This window comes from Vipera berus, assembly GCF_964194415.1.
Source record: "Vipera berus genome assembly, chromosome: Z".
NCBI classification, from domain to species: domain Eukaryota; kingdom Metazoa; phylum Chordata; class Lepidosauria; order Squamata; family Viperidae; genus Vipera; species Vipera berus.
In genome coordinates, this window is record NC_138205.1 from 22,404,190 (window position 1) to 22,422,817 (window position 18,628).

At 38.5% G+C, this 18,628-nt stretch overlaps 1 protein-coding gene across 7 annotated transcripts in view; it reads right to left on the bottom strand.

The window, feature by feature from the left end:
- Window positions 1-43: 43 nt before the first annotated feature.
- The window catches only part of LOC308677200 (RING finger protein 112-like), a 27,931-nt gene continuing 9,346 nt past the window's right edge, over window positions 44-18,628 (bottom strand). For 5 of the 7 annotated variants that reach the window (XM_081343405.1, XM_081343402.1, XM_081343406.1 and 2 more), the window contains 12 exons: window positions 18,136-18,433; window positions 16,647-16,862; window positions 15,921-16,058; window positions 14,358-14,462; window positions 14,213-14,263; window positions 12,083-12,139; window positions 10,429-10,515; window positions 10,159-10,285; window positions 9,175-9,305; window positions 7,084-7,137; window positions 3,380-3,451; window positions 289-2,496 (listed from right to left, as the gene is read on the bottom strand). In XM_081343405.1, the coding sequence (XP_081199531.1) occupies window positions 1,942-2,496; window positions 3,380-3,451; window positions 7,084-7,137; window positions 9,175-9,305; window positions 10,159-10,285; window positions 10,429-10,515; window positions 12,083-12,139; window positions 14,213-14,263; window positions 14,358-14,462; window positions 15,921-16,058; window positions 16,647-16,862; window positions 18,136-18,433 (1,891 nt within the window). In that variant the 3' untranslated portion in view covers window positions 289-1,941. Of the gene's footprint in view, window positions 260-288; window positions 2,497-3,379; window positions 3,452-7,083; window positions 7,138-9,174; window positions 9,306-10,158; window positions 10,286-10,428; window positions 10,516-12,082; window positions 12,140-14,212; window positions 14,264-14,357; window positions 14,463-15,920; window positions 16,059-16,646; window positions 16,863-18,135; window positions 18,434-18,628 lie in introns of those variants that run through there. The other 2 variants (XM_081343408.1, XM_081343407.1) reach the window with 2 other exon arrangements.

The window sequence follows — 18,628 nt, forward strand, 5'->3', positions numbered from 1 at the left end:
CCTAGAAAGAAAAATATGGTCATCCTGAACAGAAATTCTTGTTATAAGACCTGCTCCTTGAATAATCAGGAGCTTGAAAGGACCTCAATTAAACTATGCTATAACAAACTACCTTGGTTTGCTTCTGACATCCAGGCGAGCTGAGAGAAACTTTGTTTAAAGCAACAGAACCCAGTAAAGGAAGAAGTGGGTAGAAATTGGATTTCCTTTCCTTTTTGGGAAAAATGAAGCCCCTCTACTCATTTCCCCATCCTGTTTCCTATAACACAATATAAAGAACAAACAGAATCATGTATTTGACTGGTGTTGCTTGGAAATTCCAATTCCAGTCAGAGACCTAGGATTTATTTATTAAACAAATTTATATAGCTGTCTATCTTAATGCAAAATGATCTGAATGGTGTAGAATAAGTATATGAAATCAATACAAATACAAAAACAAGTCTTTATAAATATAAAACACCAACATTAAAACATTAGAAGTTTTTTTATTATTCTGGTAATGTTATATGATGCAGTATATCATAAGCTCAGCAAGGAGTTTTTGGGTAAATGTGCAGCTATTAACATTAATGTTATGTTATTGTAAAAATGTTTAGTTTGTTATCTATTATCAGTCACCATCATCATCAACTATCTATTATAGCAGTACAACTTAAAAACATGTAACCACAAAGAACATCCTATGATTCTCAGAACCCAGCATTTCATCCCTCTCCCAAATACCTTCCAGAAACCTTTAAAGTTCCCAGAAAATTTATTGGAAAGGTATTTGCAAAAGAGGTTGTTACCACTGAGAAGGCTTAGGATCCATGACATGACATTCTTAGTACAGGGACCTTTAACATGCCTTGTCTCCCTGTTCTCTCTGGACCAGCAGAGTTAACTTGATCTCAGCCACCTGCTGAGCCAGGTGTTGCCTTTAAGGTGACCATCAGAACCTTGAATTTATTTATATATCATATTTGCAAACAGCCCATCTCTCTCATAGAGGGACTCTGGACAGTGTATGTCCAAAGAGTGCGGGCAGTGGCAGAGAAAGCTCTCTTCCTTGAGCCCACCAGTCAAAATACTTAACTAATGGGTTCAGAAGCATCACCTTCTCTGCCTGACCAAGTGGGGCAGGTTACTGTAATGGGGTAAAGCCAGTTCCACAGGTAATCTGGCCTTATAGGCCTTGTAGGATTTTAAAAGTCATAACCAGCACCTTGAATTGGATCTGGAAACAAACACCCAATGCAATTCACAAAGCTGAAGATTCTGAATAATTTTCACTGGTTGTCCCATGTAGTGGGCATTGCAATAATCGAGACAGGAGATGTGGGGGGCACAAATGATGAAGTGAAGGGCCTCCCTATTCAGGAAGGGGTGTAACTGAGACACAACATAAACTGCACCTTTAACTGCACCTGCTACTACAACTTGATGCAGCTCCATCTGGGAGGTGTTACAGTCTATCTACAAAGAGTGAAGGACCCTGTGACAAATTTTTAGATGACAAGGCCCACTTTAAACTCTTTTATATTTTGAACCAAAGCAGACTATTGTAGAATGGGTATCATTAAGTAGCTCCATGAATACAGCTAATGCTATGGATATATTTTTCACTTTTCCTTTATTCTATATCTGAAAATAGATGCTAGAGAAGGGGAAAAGAGTGGTAATTCATTGGGGTCTGCCTCCTTTCCCCCAAATGGGAGGGAAAGCTACAGAAGAAATAATTATTCTTTTAATTGCCACTGAATGAAGCATTTGCCTTTGTCTTTTATTGTCAATAGCAAGTCCAAATCTTTGTGCTGGAACTATGCTATTTTATAGCTATCCCAGAATAATTCTTCATAGTTCTTGGGACAAAGGAGTGAACATGAGACTAGACTCTTGGGATTTATGTCTTTATAGCAGGTATTTGTTCTTTGGTGAAGGAGGTAGGGGCTCCAATTCTTAAGATGCACCTAATCGGCTAATAAGACTCTTCTCATCTGACACATTCTCCTCCTCCTCCTCCTCTTCTTCTTCTTTAGTCTCATTATCACCTTTAGCCTCATTCTTGGCTTCGTTGCTCTTAGCATTCCCTAAGTGGCTCCCCACACTAGCTCCCACTCCTCCTCCCACAAGTCCAAACGTGCCTGCCCCGGCCACAGTCCCAATCGCAAAAGTAGCACCAGTGCCCAGCACAATGGCTTCTCCTGCCAACAAGGCTGCTGCTATACTAGCTCCAACAGCCCCACCAGCTAACCCCACAGCACCCACCCCAATGGCTGCCCCAGCTTTGATCGCACTGGATTTGAAACGGCGTATGTAATCTTCCATGAAATCATTAGCTTCACACTTGAGGTATGACTCCAGACACGATAAAAATTCAGTCCGATGCAGCTCGTCACCCTGAAATGAATCTTGGAACTGTTGGAGCAGCTTCTCTTGCTTCTCCTCTAAGCGCCTAGTCATCGAATTTGGGGACACTCGTAGGCTTGCCCACATTGAGCGTGAGAATTTATCCTAAGATTGAAGACAAAAGGGTGGTAAGTTATAGAGACAGATGTGGAGAAGGAAACCAGGGCTCAATGGTTTGTCTACCAAATTTTGTTCATTTGCTCTAATGGTCTAATTTTGGTGTAATATCTACTAAATTTCGCAAAACACAAGAGGCTTTACTCTTGATCTACCTCAAAGTTTTCATTTGTGGAGCACATTTCACCCAGCCTTAAGTCCATCCTCATACAATGTCAAACAAAAATCACTTTATTTACTTTTTCTGCATTTAAATACTGACCAACACCACTATAGGTAGTGGTCAATTTATGATCATTCATTTAATGACAGTTTAGAGTTACAATAGGATTGAAAAAAGTGATTAACAATTTATCCTTGAAGTTAAGTGATTATGATTTGTGTGCTCGGCAACCAGCTCACATTTATGACAGTTGCAGTATCCTAGCTAGTTTTCAACAAAGTCAATGGGGGAAGCAAAATTTGCTTAGTGACCACATGATTCACTTAACAACTTTACTTAATTGTGGTGATTTACTTAACAACTGTGGAAAAATCATTTGTAGAATTGGGTCTGTCCATGTGATAACTTACCTAATGACCACATCACTTAGCAACCATAGTTTCAGTCCCAGTAGTAGTTGTAAATCAAGAACTATCTGTACTTGAACTTTCAAAGCATAGCCTTTTGGTTTATATTACACTTCTGATTCTAGCCTACCATACTCTGACCAAATGTCAAACCTTTGCCCTTCCCCATGTGCCAATTTAAATTAAATAAACTATAAAAATCTGTTCCATCGCTAACACATTCCAAATATTTGCTTCTTCAAAATCCTCATTTAAAAAAATTAAAAACTATAATAAAACTGGTCTCTTCCTCTCTTCCTACCTGCTTTTCGATGAACTTTTTAAATTTCTTCTGGAACATTTTATTGTTGTTCTGGTTGAAGGTATAGGCCATCTGAGCAGAAGGAAAAAGGAAAGGTTAGCAGATGTGGCTACAAAATTTTTTAATCTTTCACTGAGTTCCCTTACATCCCAGAAGAGACAAGGAAAGTAATAAAGAAAGAAGTATAAAGTTGGACGTATGCATCAGGTTCATCCAAGTCAGCTATTTACCTTTATATCTGCTACTTTTTAATGGAAATGGTTACAAATGCAGAATCCAATCAATCAGAATAGAGCTGGAAAGGACCTTGTAGGTCATCTAGTCCAGTGCTCTTCAACATCTTCATCAACTATTTGGATGAGGGGATAGATGGGGAATTCATCAAATTTGCAGATGACACCAAGCTGGCAGGAATAGCCAATACTGCAGAAGATAGGCTTAAAATACAGGAGGATCTGGACAGACTCAAACACTGGGCACTATCTAACAAAATGAAATTCAATAGTGAAAAAAGTAAGGTTCTAAATTTAGGCAGGAAAAATCAAATGCACAGGTATAGTATAGGTAGTACCTTGCTCGATAGTAGTAACTGTGAGAGAGATCTCGGAGTCCTAGTGGACAATCACTTAAATATGAGCCAGCAGTGTGCTGCAGCTGCCAAAAAAGCCAACACAGTGCTAGGCTGCATTAACAGAGGGATAGAATCAAGATCACGTGAAGTACTAATACCACTTTACAATGCCTTGGTAAGGCCACACCTGGAATACTGCATCCAGTTTTGGTCACCACGATGTAAAAAAGATGTTGAGACTCTAGAAAGAGTACAGAGAAGAGCAACAAAGATGATTGGGGGACTGGAGGCTAAAACACATAGGGAACGGTTGCTGGAATTGGGTATGTGTAGTTTAATGAAGAGAAGGGTGAGGGGTGACATGATAGCAGTGTTCCAATATCTCAGGGGCTGCCACAAAGAAGATGGAGCCAAGCTATTCTCCAAAGCACCTGAAAGCAGGACAAGAAGCAATGGATGGAAACTAGTCAAGGAGAGAAGCAACCTAGAACTAAGGAGAAACTTCCTGACAGTTAGGACAACTAACCAGTGGAACAACCTGGCTCCAGAAGTGGTGAATGCTCCAACACTGGAAGTTTTTAAGAAGAGACTGGACAGCCATTTGTCTGAAATGGTATAGGGTTTCCTGCCTTAGCAGGGGGTTGGACTAGATGACCTCCAAGGTCCCTTCCAGCTTATTATTATTATTATTATTATTATTATTATTATTATTATTATTATTATTATTATTATTATTATTATTATTATTTAATCTTTTCACAGATTGTACCACTTTTAGGACGTGACAATATTTGAGTACCACCAGTGCTTAGCAAGGTGTCAAAAACGTGATGACTAAAAAAAAGGGAGGGGGATATTGGGTTTTACTGATTAGATTCATTTGTTATAGAAATGGCTAATTTATAATATTATGGAAAAGTAAAAAGTTGAGGTTCAGTGTTAATGCTTCCTTCTACTGCAACAGAGGAAATCTCTTATTTTTCCCTTCTCCCCTCACTTTCCCCCCCTTTTTCCTCCCCACTGTCCTTCTATTCGCTTTAGTAGTTTTGTATTTTATTCTATAATCTAATAAACTATTACAAACTGTAGAAAAAAGTACCAGTTCTAATTTCTTTGGTGGCTGTTCCTTTGCTGAATCGCTTTCCCTTTGACAAATGTATGATTAATTTATCCATGTTTATTAATATGCACCACTACCAGCTAGCTCAGGGGTCTTGAAAATTGGCACTTTTAAGACTTGTGAACTTCAACTCCCAGAATTCTTCAGCCATCATGAGGAATTCTGGGAGTCTTAAAGTTGCTAAGTTTGTAGACCCCTGAGCTAGCTGGTCAGCCCTTCTTAGTTCTCCTTCCACAGTGTAGTAAGAATGCACCTCCCCCCAGTCCCTTCCCTGTATCCTTAAGACACAGGAATCAAGTACAAAGCAAGAAAGGCTCACAAAAGAAACACATAAACTCTGTTTTGTTTTGTTTTTTCTCTTTAAACTGCCTGGGGTGTCATGTGTCACAATGTTGCAATCTGAGACTGAAAGGCTCTGGCAAATGTGAAAAGCTTTAGCTTTAAATTAAGCCTGTTTACCTTCAAAGAAAGTTTCTAAAAGCCATATACAGACTCAAGATAAGGGGGTAAAACTAATCACATTTGTTTAAAGGGATTAAACCTACAAAAGTCAACACTTTGGACTCATTGCTAGCCTAAAATACAGACTAAAATATTCCAATAACCAAAGCACACAAAGGAGCCTCTGAATTACAAAACGCTGTAAAAACTGTATAAAAATCCTTATGGTAACCCAATCAAGCTGCCAGCTGATCCAGAACTAAATAAACCCACCTCCTTTCCGACATGCTGGCTTTTCATTTCATCAGCACTGATTGCATTCTCCTGGTTGGAAAAACGAACAAGGGACCTTTTCTTCCAGCAATGGCTGCTTCTTCTCTGTCCCTGTTTCCTCCCCTGCCAGCTAACAGCTTTCCCTGTTGTCTTTTTTTCCTTTTCCCACTCAAACCACCTCCTTTTATAGCCTCTCCTTTCCTCCCCACTTTTTCTTCAGTTCACCTCCAGCTCCAGCTACTTCCAGAAGTGCCAATCAGCTGGAGCCCTGCTGGCTCTAGCTGAAGCCCTGCTGGTCCTGGGGCTTCTCTACCTCAGGCTTGGGTTGCTTTGGCTCATTCCTCTCCCTTGCTACACTTGGCTAGCAGTCACGTACCACCTGCTACGTGTCAAAGTACAACAGATGGTATGCGTACCACCAGTTGAAAAGCCCTGATCTAGTCTAGCCCCCTGCTCAAGCAGAAGACCCTACAAATTTGAGACAGATGGCTGTTCAGTCTCTTCTTAAAAATCTCCAGTGATGAAGCATCCACAACTTCTGAAGGCAAGCTGTTCCACTGGAACTATCAGAAATTGGATTTCTTGCTATGGTTCTCCAAAGCCATATATAGCAAGTTATTTATGATAATCTCTGTAATGTATTGGGCTTTGTCTTGCTCAGGGAATATCACGTGGGTTAATTGCTGGAAGGTTGCTCAAGCAGGGAAGCTGGCTAATGGCTCCCAGCTCCTTAGACAACCCATCTCCAGCGCCGCCATTGGCTACCTCTAGGGTGGCAATAGGTTGCTTTAAACCTATTGGCCGCCGCTTAGAGGCCAGGGTATAAATTGCTGCATTTGCAGCCCTTTTTTCTCAGTTCAGTTCCTGCTACCAAATAAACAATGATCTTTACTGAACTCACTCGTCTCGTCATTGAAGCAACGAACCCAGTATCAAACAGTCTCCTCCCATCTTCCACCTCTACAGAATTCAACAAATGGATGTTCTTCCATCCAAACACTAACTAGGCCCATCCCAATTTAGCTTCAGCAAGATCTCTTTGGTTTTCTTCTTCATGCCCCATTATGTTTATCAGGCCCCATTAATTCCTTGTTGGGAACCATCAAGCAGTATTAGAATTGTAAGCTAAGCTAAGATTAAAACAAAATGAAACAGAAGAGGATGAAAGCAAATGATTTATACATAGCTGCCCAGAAAACAGGGTGGATTTGTTCATGCAGTCTGCAAATATGGAGTTTGCTCTGAGGGAAAATTTCCTTTTTAAAAAAGGATAGAGAAGGAAAATGGGAAAGTCAGTACCTCTGTGGGTGAGGAAAAACCAGTGTGATATTGTTTCATGAGTTCTGACAAATCCTAAAAGAAATTTTAAAAAAGGAGGGTTCAACATGTGAAAGTAGATTAACAAAAGGCTGTCATACATGTCTATTCACAATAACTCCAAATACAGCATGTAGACAATCAACTTATAACCCACCTGCACAGATACTTATATTGACAGATCAAAATACAGAAACAGACACGCACAATATTTTCCCCAATATATGACACACTCTTTTCACATAGAATTTTGGATTAAATGATGCTTTTTCTGAGATGGTTAGAACTTAACAGTTAATGATTAACACAACAATTATAATAAAAATATCAAAAGCATAAAGGCATTGAAATGGACCAAAGGCTCAGACTAGGAATCAGGGTTAGAAGTTTTTTTATATATGGTGTAAAGAAGATCAGAAGTCATTTCTTTTATTGTGTTTTTGTTTTTTCCCCTCTTTCTGCCTATATTGTACTTTGTACATTTTCCTTTTTTCTCAATACTCCATTTTATGTTTTCATGTTTATGTTTTAGATATATAGAAATCTTTAATAAAATTATGTATTACCACAAGTAGGTAGTACTATTACTAGTATTGTGATAGTAGATAAGGATGAGGGCCTGAAGAAGGTACTAGAGAGAATGTGAAAAGTAAAGGCCAAAGCACATGTTGCAGTAATAACAGTATATAGGGTTGTGACTCCTAAGCTGAGAGAGTGGCTCCAACATAGCTCTCTGTCCAATTATGTACAATGCTAGGAACAACTAAGATCTTACTCATAAAGCCCCTGGTAGAAGACCCAAGAGTGAGTATAAGGTGAGGATTTTTTTTTAATACACACACATGCACACACACATACACATGCAAGGAATACATATATCAACTCACTAAATAAGTTAAGTTTAAGTTAATAAACTTAAACTTAAATATTCACAAATGTGCCAAGGTGGGAGGGGCAGGGTGTTATCATATTCTAGATCTCATTAGGCTTGCGTTAATTTTGGACAAACTATGAGGGAACATCAATTGCATCAGTGTGCCATGTCAAGCCAAAGCATATCATGCGATTCCTCCCATTAACAACTGGATGAAAGAAGGGAGGCAACCATGTTCCTTTCCTCTGAGTTGGTAGTAACAAGGCTCAAACCAAGCCACACAAAAAACTATGGGCACTAACACTCACCATGAGATTCAGAACTACCAACTTGATGTGGTAGGTATGTCCACTGGCTACAAACAGTGCCAAGTAACAGTGGAATTAAATTACCCTTTGCTTAATGTATTCAAGTGGTACTTCAACAATCATTTCTCTGGATGTTTTTAAATGGATTTTTTAAACTGAGCAGGGATTTTAACTCTGAGTTTCTATGAAATCATGTTTTGAACAGGAGTGCTGAACATTTCCTGTTTGTTTGTCAATTTAAACATACAATTTTAAGTCCAAACTGCAGATTCCAGGGTCCTTCCTCATACAACCATTTTTCACCTATCCAGAATAAGGTATCTCACAAAGATTGGCTGCTTGAGAGAACTCCAGGTCTCTTTCATTTCCTTCTCATTCACTTTCATTTCCCTCTCATTTACTCCAGCACCAGCATAGCAGAGTTGCCAATAAAGCAGCAACCTTGACACAGGTGTGAGAGGGAGGAGAGGAGATATATGTTTTTACAGCTATGCCACCATCAGCAGCAAAAAGAGAAGTGGTTTTTTCCTTTGGAAAGAGTGGACAATTCTGAGAACAAATGTACAGAAGCACAGCAAGGAGAAGAACAACTTAGGAAAGTGAAACTGCTCCATCTGCTGGCTTTTAAAAGTGACAACACAGAAGAAAAACTAGAAATCTCAGAGAGAGGGGAAGTCAGTCAGAATAGATAGTGTAAGAAGACATTGATGTTTCGTAGATAGTAGTTAAGGAATTAGGGAATTCTGGGACTTGAAGTCCACACATCTTAAAGTTCCTGACATTGAGAAATAGCTCAAGAGACTGATCTCTTTTGGATGTAATAGAAATCTCTCTATGCCAAACACAAATTCAAAGTCGTAGGTTATGTCATTTGATTCCCATAACTTTCACCTTTATCTTATTAGCAAGTTCTGTCCCGGTGAGAGGTTTGCTCTTCTGATTTCTCTGTACATGCATTCCAGCTGATCTGGCAACATGATTCCCATAATCCTTCAGGCATTCTCTAAAATCCTCATCCATACCTGCAAGAAACAATTCAACTGTTTTGGCAAACACACTCATTTTTTTATATATCCTTTCTGGAGATCATAGTTGAAAATATCTGAATGCAACCTGATTTAGTCCAAAACTCCAGAATGCAAAAGAGTGTTGTATTTGGCCTTAAAAGGAAACAATCCTACCTAAAAACAGTCATTATGTTTGTCTATATGCAGTGTGAGTGGGTTCTGGTGGTGGGAGAAATAAAATTGATTTTAGAATATTATTTGCATCTTCAAGACTTAAGCTTTGTGAACGTTTAAGTAAACATATAGATTTGGCGGAAATTAATGCAGCAAAGGAAGGGCTTACAAAGTCAATTCTATCAGTAGTGAGTAGGACTAAGGAAGGGATGTGGAAGAAAAGGCATATGTTGCTATCAGCCAGACAGATAAAATAGGACAATGAGAAGATTTTGGTGAATTTTGGTCACAAAAATTATTTGTAGGATAAAAAATTATTTCATTAAAAAATACACCGGGACAGTGGATAAGCTTGTTGGCTTCACTACAGTTATTTTTCATTGCCTTTTGAATACAGAGCAATTTTTAAACCATAATAAGAGGGGAAAAAACCCATTTCCTGGTTTGGTTCCCCCATCTCAGCTCCAATTAAGAAAACAAAGATTCATAGTTCCATTTCAAACTGTAGAATGAATTGATCTAATTATTGTTAAACTCCAACACTAATCAGAAAGGATTTATGGAATTGATGTTCCTCCTTGCAATGGAATGAAGTAATTGTGTTTATTCTTTTCTACAGTTCATATAAATACTGGATGTATAGACTTGTGGGAGGAACATGAAGAAGGTGTAATGGAAAGAAAGAGGTTCTTGCCTGCTATGGTGCCTTCATTTCCCATCACCAATGTCTTGCCAGGGAAGGGCATCAGGTAACAAGAAGTGTCGGTACTTTTGAATGTTTGCAGGGCTTGTGGATGCCGGTTGGGTTGACCCTCCAGCTTCTGAGGTTAAATGGACACATAGAAGGGAGAAGATGAAATATTGTAACACTCTGTTTCTCTGCTTTAGAGGGGAGATGGATTCCTACGGAATCTCTTCATTATCAACTCATGATATCTTTGTATAATTTCTACAACAGGTTTACCTGGATGGTGTCCTGGAGATAACCTTGTCCCCCCTGGAATCCATAGGTGCCGGGGTAGAACCAGTCACGAACCAAAACATCAAGATGCTGCAACAAAAACAAAACAACAAAAAAAACAACAAGAGAAGCTGCAAGATTCTGCATTTGGCTTTTCTCCCTCCTATTGTGGTCCCACTACATGTCCACTGGATGCATGGAACAACAAACCTAGTCTGCATGGTAGTAAAGGTGAGTTAGAAAGTAAATTGTACATATGGCAGTAAAGTTACAGGGCTGATTCAACCATTACAAAGAGCCACAGGAGATATTTTCAATCTCACCACCTTCTCCTGCCATTTGGCACGTCCATCAACGCTGCTAAAACAGGGAGAGTGATTCACATCATTTGGAAGTAGAATCTTTCCCTATTAGAGAAATTTTACTTTCAGGCCCTGGATGATGGGTCCTATCTTCTAAGGGCATTCCTCCTTTATCAGATCCTTTCTTATTCTGCAAGCTTATTCACTTATCCTTCCTTCTATTCCCAGTCTATGAAGCTGAGGGAGAGCAAAGCTGTCTTATCATTCGTAGAGGACAGGAGAGAATAAGGAAAAGAATCATATGTGAGTTCTCTGCAGAAGTATAGTTTGGACTGTAGCTCCCTTTGAGGCTAGTCCTACTTTTAAAGATTGGTTTTCATTTTTTTAAAAAACCATTTACCCCAGCATATCATAATTATAGTGAAAGTAAAGCAGTGCCTCCCCTTACATTCATATTGCTATTCGGTTGTTCTTTTTCTTTATAACACTCTCCCTCCACTTTTTCAGCTCACAAAGATCAAAATAGGTAGGGCTGATGATACTGTATTGTCACCAAAGGGAACTGTACGAAGACTTGGTGTCCTTTTTTTCTCATTTTGGGTAGATATGACTTTGGGACTTTTAATGGCTTACAATACCTATTGGGAAAAATTACAATCCTGAACAGAGTTTCTTATTTCTGTAAGATGGAACTTGAAACCTCATACACCACAGCAGATTGTCTATTTGTGCTTTGGATGAGAAAGAGCATGAAGAGCATACTTAATTTTATTTTTTGAATTTGTACTGTAACCTTTTGAATATTTTTTTAAAGAGAAAGAGCATGAAGGTACCCCACTAACCCTCATTTTTTTTGAAGAACTTTCTTACTACCTGGTTAGCTTCTGGCATTCAAACCAGGCAGAGAGAAACTTTCTTAAAGCAACAGCATAGTAAGTGTGTATAATTGGGAAAAATAAGCCATCCTACTTAACCAATCCCTTTTTTATGAATATGGTGGGAATATGGTGCTCTAATTTTGGACTTTTTGTAAAAAAAAAGAAAGAAAGAAATTATTGTCCTTTCTGGAGATCAAAAATGGATGCATTATAGAGATGAATAAATAGCAGTCGGTGAAAAAGTTTCATTAGTATTCACAGTGAAAGAAAAGGAAAGAGAGATGCGAGTACCAGGCAGAAAAAAAAACAGAGAGGAAGAGGCGTTTGCTGTGAAGAGGAATTCAGGAACAAAGAGCCTCTTTGACCAAGTATAAGGGCAACAATTCTGAGGGAATGGTAACAGTGGAAGAGGAAAAATATATATATATACACAACATGAATGTAAAAAGAAAGAAGGGAAAAGATGGGGCTCCTTACCTGAACAGGCTTCAGCTTGAATTGATGGCCCACAGTCTTTGCTATGTACAAAAACATCTGTGGGATAAAAGAAGAGGGTGACTATGAAACTAGCTGATTTAATTTCATTGAGCTTATTGTTTGTTCACTCAGCAGCAGAAATAAAGAACTAAAACATGATTTAGGAAATAAGTGAGCACCTCTCTCACTTTGTGATTGTGAGTTATTGTTTTTACTGTTGGCCACCTTAGGTGACTGATGACAGGAAAGATAAACCTGCACATAAATTTATATTTTTAGAAATGATATCTTAATGGTTCAGCCAGATGTTTAAACTGGATTTGACATTTTTATCCAAATATTGAACCCTTCCCAAGGACATGGGATAGGCAGATTTTGTTGTTTGATGGTGTTATTATTATGGTAAGACAAGAATAATGCCTACTTAAATTTACAAATTTATCTTATGTCACATTTATATCCTGACCGATTCCAGAGAATTCAGGACAGTAGACTTAAGTACAGTACTGTATGTAAACTGGTGGGGGTTATATCTCTCCCCCACCCCATTTAAAATGTAATAGTCACTTTAAACTACTTAACCTATCGCTTTTATAGAAAGACAAAGCATTGCTAGTTTTCCATTTAATATTTTTAATGCTATTGAGACAATCAATTTATTCAGATCAATTAAATAATTTTTAGCTGCATTTGTACAACATGCCAAATTTAATTACTTGTAAAATTAGAGTGTTTCTTATGGCATAGTGAATTGCATGAACCAAGCATCAGAGATAAGCTAATGATCCAATGAATGTGCAGATTCAGACAATGGATTAATTTGGTATCTAAAACCAACATGATGTGGGGATCTAGCCTTTGTTCAGTGTTTGCATTCATGGCTGAGTCAACCATGTAAAATTGAAAATTTCCTTACTGGTTTTCCTGAACTATTTCTTTTGATATCTTCATTGTAGATTTTAGGAAATGGAAAAGATAGTAGGTCACATATACACACACCGGTACAGCAGTAATAGGGATCTGATAACTATTAGGTATCCATGTTTTCTATTGGGACAAAGATTAATCAATCTGTTGTCAACTGTCCAGTTGGCATTTTCAGAAAAAGAAACTCCTGGGACATGATTTTACCAAGAGTATAATACTTTACTGAAAATTTACATTGGCACAGAAGAAGCAAAACCATGTCTGGTTTTCCCACAGAAAGCTTGCTTAGTTAAACAATATATTCCCTCGCCCCTACCTACTGGGTGTTCACATAGTCCAACAATAATATTTCTTCAGTCCACTTCTCCATTGAGCACCTGCGTTAGTGACCTTGATATTCTTGCAGGCTCTCAAAGACAACTTGGTTGCTTAGATACCTTCCCTCCCACATTTGCATTACATTCCACAATCTCTACCCTGTTTTTTTGTCAAGCTATGAGCAGGGAGAAAATGTAGGTGAAAGGGCAAGTCAATACTGATAGCTTCTTGAGATCAGTTTGCCCTGGCGTGTCAATATGCTTAATCATCCAACTGAAATGGATTTTCTTGCAATCTGACTTGATCATTTGACATTCCTGTTAATATTTACACCAGAATGAGATTTGGCAATACTTTGGAGACAATTTGGAAAAGATGCTTTGGAGTATGATCATAACACCTATCAAAACTCTTAAAACAGCTACATATTTTCTTACTTTAACTTGGCTTTTCTGTAGCTGCCAAATATCCTGGAAAAAGATACAGGTGCTTTAAAGGTTATTACATTTACTTTTTTTCCATTCTCCTCAGCATCTTCTGTAAATGGATCCGAAGTACTGCATAACCTTACTACTTATGGAGTCTCTTGCAAGGCATTGATTCTCTGCTTGTAGTATACTGAAACTGATTTGGACTGTTTGAGTACTACAGCTGGCAGATTCTTGCTTCTTAGTCAAGGTAACCAGGTAAAATAGTCTAGGACCTTTCCAGTTTGGTTGCCTGAATTAAAGGAACCAAAGGACACCAGAAGTCTGGGCTTTAGTTTATGCCCCCTTCTTTTAACTATTTTGAGAGAACTTTCTTTTTATATCACCTCTGCCCGGTAATGTTGCATTGTCTCCCTGGGACAAGGACCACACTTTTAATATTTAGAGCCCAACTCACTTCCATGTATTCCAGGTCTGGGTCCTTCAGTCTGTGAGATAAATTGAGAATCTAAAAGACAATTAAGAAACACAACAAAAATGGGGTAAGTATGTTATTGTTACAGTCTAGAGGGGAAAAGGTGATTTGATTTCTAGAACTCCACCTGATAGGAGCTAAGCAGCATAGAGAAAGCTGAAAACTTAACACCATTGTCCTTGCTTCTCTCTATATCCATTGAGCCTTCGGTGTCAATCAAGAACAAAGCTACCTGGAGATGGAATGGAGAAGAGAAATAAGTGGATACATATAGTGTGAATTCATCCTTTTCATCTAGTTTCTGATTCAATAAATTGTGCAATGTGGATTATTCAATAATCATTTTAGGAATGTTTTGTGTACGTAGCCACAGAATTCATTTCTAAAGTATATTAAATTCTCTTAGCAGAGATGGTAAATCTTTTAGATTTCTGTCCTGGTTGAACTACAGTTCCCAGCATTCTTGATATTTTAAAAAATCAAAATGATGATAAACAGAATAAAAACCACAGAGATAAAACTACTGAAAACAGTCCATATCATCATGACCGAAATACAGGAAATTAATCACTTTATAATGGAAAAGATAGGCTAGTAGGGTCGAGCCAGCACCTGGTCCATTGATTCATCTAGGTTTGATAAGAGATGCGGCCAAAATAAGGCAAGAAAGGAAAATAGTTAGGAAGTGGCAAGAATCACACAAAACATAGCTGAGTATAGCAGCTATTACATGTGGTTGTAAAAAAGCAAGTTTCTACTTTCAAAACACTCTTCTCTCTCCCCACATTGTGGCAAGCACACATTCTGCATAATTGGTAAATCTGCTGCCTTTTAAAATCTACATTTCCTGTGCTGAACAGATTTTTTTTTAAATACAAGCCTCAGCATGCTGTTTAGTATCCTAGTTCTCCATTATGCTTTTGAAATTTGGTGCTGGAGGAAACTCCTGAAAGTACCATGGACCACCAAGAAAACAAATGGAACATAACACAAAATAACCCAGTGTTCTCATTTGAAGCACAAATGACCAGATACGACTTTGTACACATTATATGAACCACTAGCCTTCTACAGAAGTCTTTAATGATGGGAAAAGTGGAAGGAAAGAGAAGAGGACACTCAACAGCAAGGTGGATAGATATAATTACAGCAATGATAGGAGCACATTGGAATATATGAAGCACCAGGTTAGGGACAGATCATTTTGAAGACAAGTATCTATTTGGTTGCCAAGACAAGTCAACATTGACTTGATGGCAATCAATCAATCAATCAATCAATCAATCAATCAATCATTCAGACAACTCAATTAGATCAACCTCCAGCTTGGCCAAGCAACATTGTTTATGGCAAGATCCAGGGCTTTTTTTCTCATAGAACGCTCAGAACGGAGTTCCGGCACCTTTTTTGGATAGAACCTTGTAGGGTAGGCAAGGCAAGTTGTATGACGTGTGTGAGTTCCGGCACCTTTTTCTTTTACAAAAAAAGCACTGGCAAGATCTATGTTTTCTATCATACTATCAACCTTCTGGGTAGCATTAATGAACTCTAGTTTGGGGACTGTTGTGATGTGTAGGAGGTGTGAAATGCAATAAATTCAAAAAATTGTTGAAAAATCTGGCACAGGGGCTACAAAGAAGACAAAAGGCAGAAAGAAGAGGGGAATTGGATTGAACTCTCAAACTGTTACCTTTCCATTTTCACCAGGGACCAAAAATGGCTGATTCCATATCCATATCCCTTTTGTGATGCTCTTAGTTCCTGGATGCCATTCAAAACCTGTCAATGGCTCATCTTCGTGACCCATCCAAGAGTCATCTGCAACAGCCTGCCAGCAAGGAAGAAATAAATGAGACAGGAAACATGTAGCTGCTGCAATAGCATGGTTAGTCAAATAACATACATTTTCCAATATATCAAAAAAATACTTGGGCAAGCAACTTTCTCTAGTTTTCTCCTTATTTCTGCAAAATTCATCAGTTTGCTTTTTGGTGAAATGCATGTTATTACGGTATTTTACTTTTACTTTTTTACTATTTATTCATTAATTATTTTTGCCATTTATTTATGGTATAAATCTCCTGGGAGTTTAGAAACTCCTTGAGAGGCATTTGTACTCCACCAGTGAGATACCATGAGAGATGAAATACTAGGCTACCTTCAGTGATTATATTCCTTTATTAAGCTGTTACATTTGCTTTTTCAGACAAGGAAAGTAGTATGCCTTATTTATTTCTCCTTCTTCTCATATTCTTTAGAAAGTTGGAAAAAATGTGCAAAATGCAATGCACATAAACTCATTTTGCATGCTTGATTTCTTGAATAAAATCAACAGAACACTGTAAGATGATAGGAGAAGTATCATCTAATCCAAATCATTTTAAAACACTAAGAAAATAAATATGCTCAAACTTACCAGATTTTTAAATCTCCGAAGGAGGAAGTTGAGCAAGAAGGATTTACCCTGTCGCTGTTCCCCAATGATGGAAATTAAGCAGACAGGAGTATCTTTCACCTCTTCCTGCTCTAAGCAGCTACTCAGGGCCTCCGCATCCAAGTAAAGTTCCCCATTTTCATCCAAACCTACCAGCTGAACTGGCTGCCCCAATATCATTGAAGCTGTTGATATTTTCTGAAAAGGAAGACAACTAGCTCAAAACAAGTCGTATACAACTTTCATGGCTACTCAGTCAAAGTCAAAAGAGCCAAGATAGAAGAAACTAGGGCAGCTCATTTGTGATGCCAGATTGACACAAGTGGTAGAGAACATGCTGTTTGTGAGCTTTTTGGGAAGAGGACTATATAACTTGGAGTGTGAAATGAAGACAGTTTTTATTGACATATTGTCTTTCAATGGTTCTTTCTCTTCCTAAGGAATGGTTCCCATCAAGAGAGATGACAACTTTGCTCAGAAACTTCTATTTTGTGGAATGACCCAGATGATTTTGACATCTATGTGAAACCATTGGAAATGTCATCCACCAGCATAGTCAGGTATCAACAGTAATAATATCATAACCCTACACCAAATAATGGAAGTGCTAATCCAGTAATTCTGTAGAGAGTTGTATTCCCTTGTTCAAAGTGGCCCACAACATGGGATCCTTCTTGACTTATAACTCTTCTTTAGATAGGTGACAGCTGCAGACAGGTGGACTTTTGAATATCTGGTACACTAATTCAGCCATTCTTGGGTTGGAAGTCTTGCTCCCATTCATCCATGTCATCTCTTGCCTGGATAACTATAACATGATCTACATTTCATTGCACCTGTAAAGCATTTGGAAGCTAACACTAATACAAAATGTGGCAGCCCTGGGCTATGATGAATGATTCCTGTTATACTTGGGTGTCCACCCAACTTTGGGAGCTGAACTGGTTGCACCTTGTCTTACAGATGTAGCTCAGAGTTGTGGTTGTCACCTTTATGATCCTGTGTGGCTCTGAATCTGGTCATCTGCAAGATTGCTTTTTTATGTATTCATCTGCTTATTGAAACAACTTCAAATCTGTCTGTCTGTCTGTCTGTCTGTCTGTCTATCTATCTATCTATCTATCTATCTATCTATCTATCATCTATCTATCTATCTATCCATCCATCCATCCATCCATCCATCCATCCATCTATCTGCAATGTAGGAATGACCAGGTTGAGCCAAGGGAGGGGTCAAATGCAGCATCAGTTTGGAGCCACCACACCCTGTAAGAGACCTAAGTCTCCCCTTAAAGTCCATTAACTCTTATCTGGAACCAATTTGTCTTTACCATTAGTAGACCAGATACTTGTATCTAGATAGCTTGAAATAAACTTGTAGTGTTTTTGAACTCTATCCTGGTTTGTGATTTCTTGCACCTGGCATACAATGAAGTAAAATCTTCTTAGTTCTACCTAGATGCAATCTCACCTTGTTGACTTCTTCCAGGTGAGGAAACTGTGAAATTTTTTCCACCAAACTTTTCAGCCGTGCATCTGGTTTCATGCATTCAGGGCGGCAGAGATGGCGGCATTCAGGGCAATTGTACTCAGACTGTGGAGAATTATTCAAGTGGATAAACAGACACTCTTGACAGAAATTATGCCCACAATCTATGGAGACAGGATTAATGAAGGACTCCAAACAGATGGAACATTTGATGTCTTCCTGAAGGTCCTGGATCATGCCTCCTACAGACTTTGGTGTAAGGACTGTTGATGAGATCGGCCTGAAAGAAGCAAAGAGAAAGAACTGAATCAAACTGTGGGAAGCTCTAGCTTAGCTTCATGTGATACTGTAGGACCAGAATGTTGTTGAGAAATCCAGAAGCTCCACCTTGAAGGATGAGCATCATAATCTGAAATGGGAAGGAGGGTGAAGTCCAGAGCCTTAAAATGACAAACTATATCATTGCCTGCAGCCC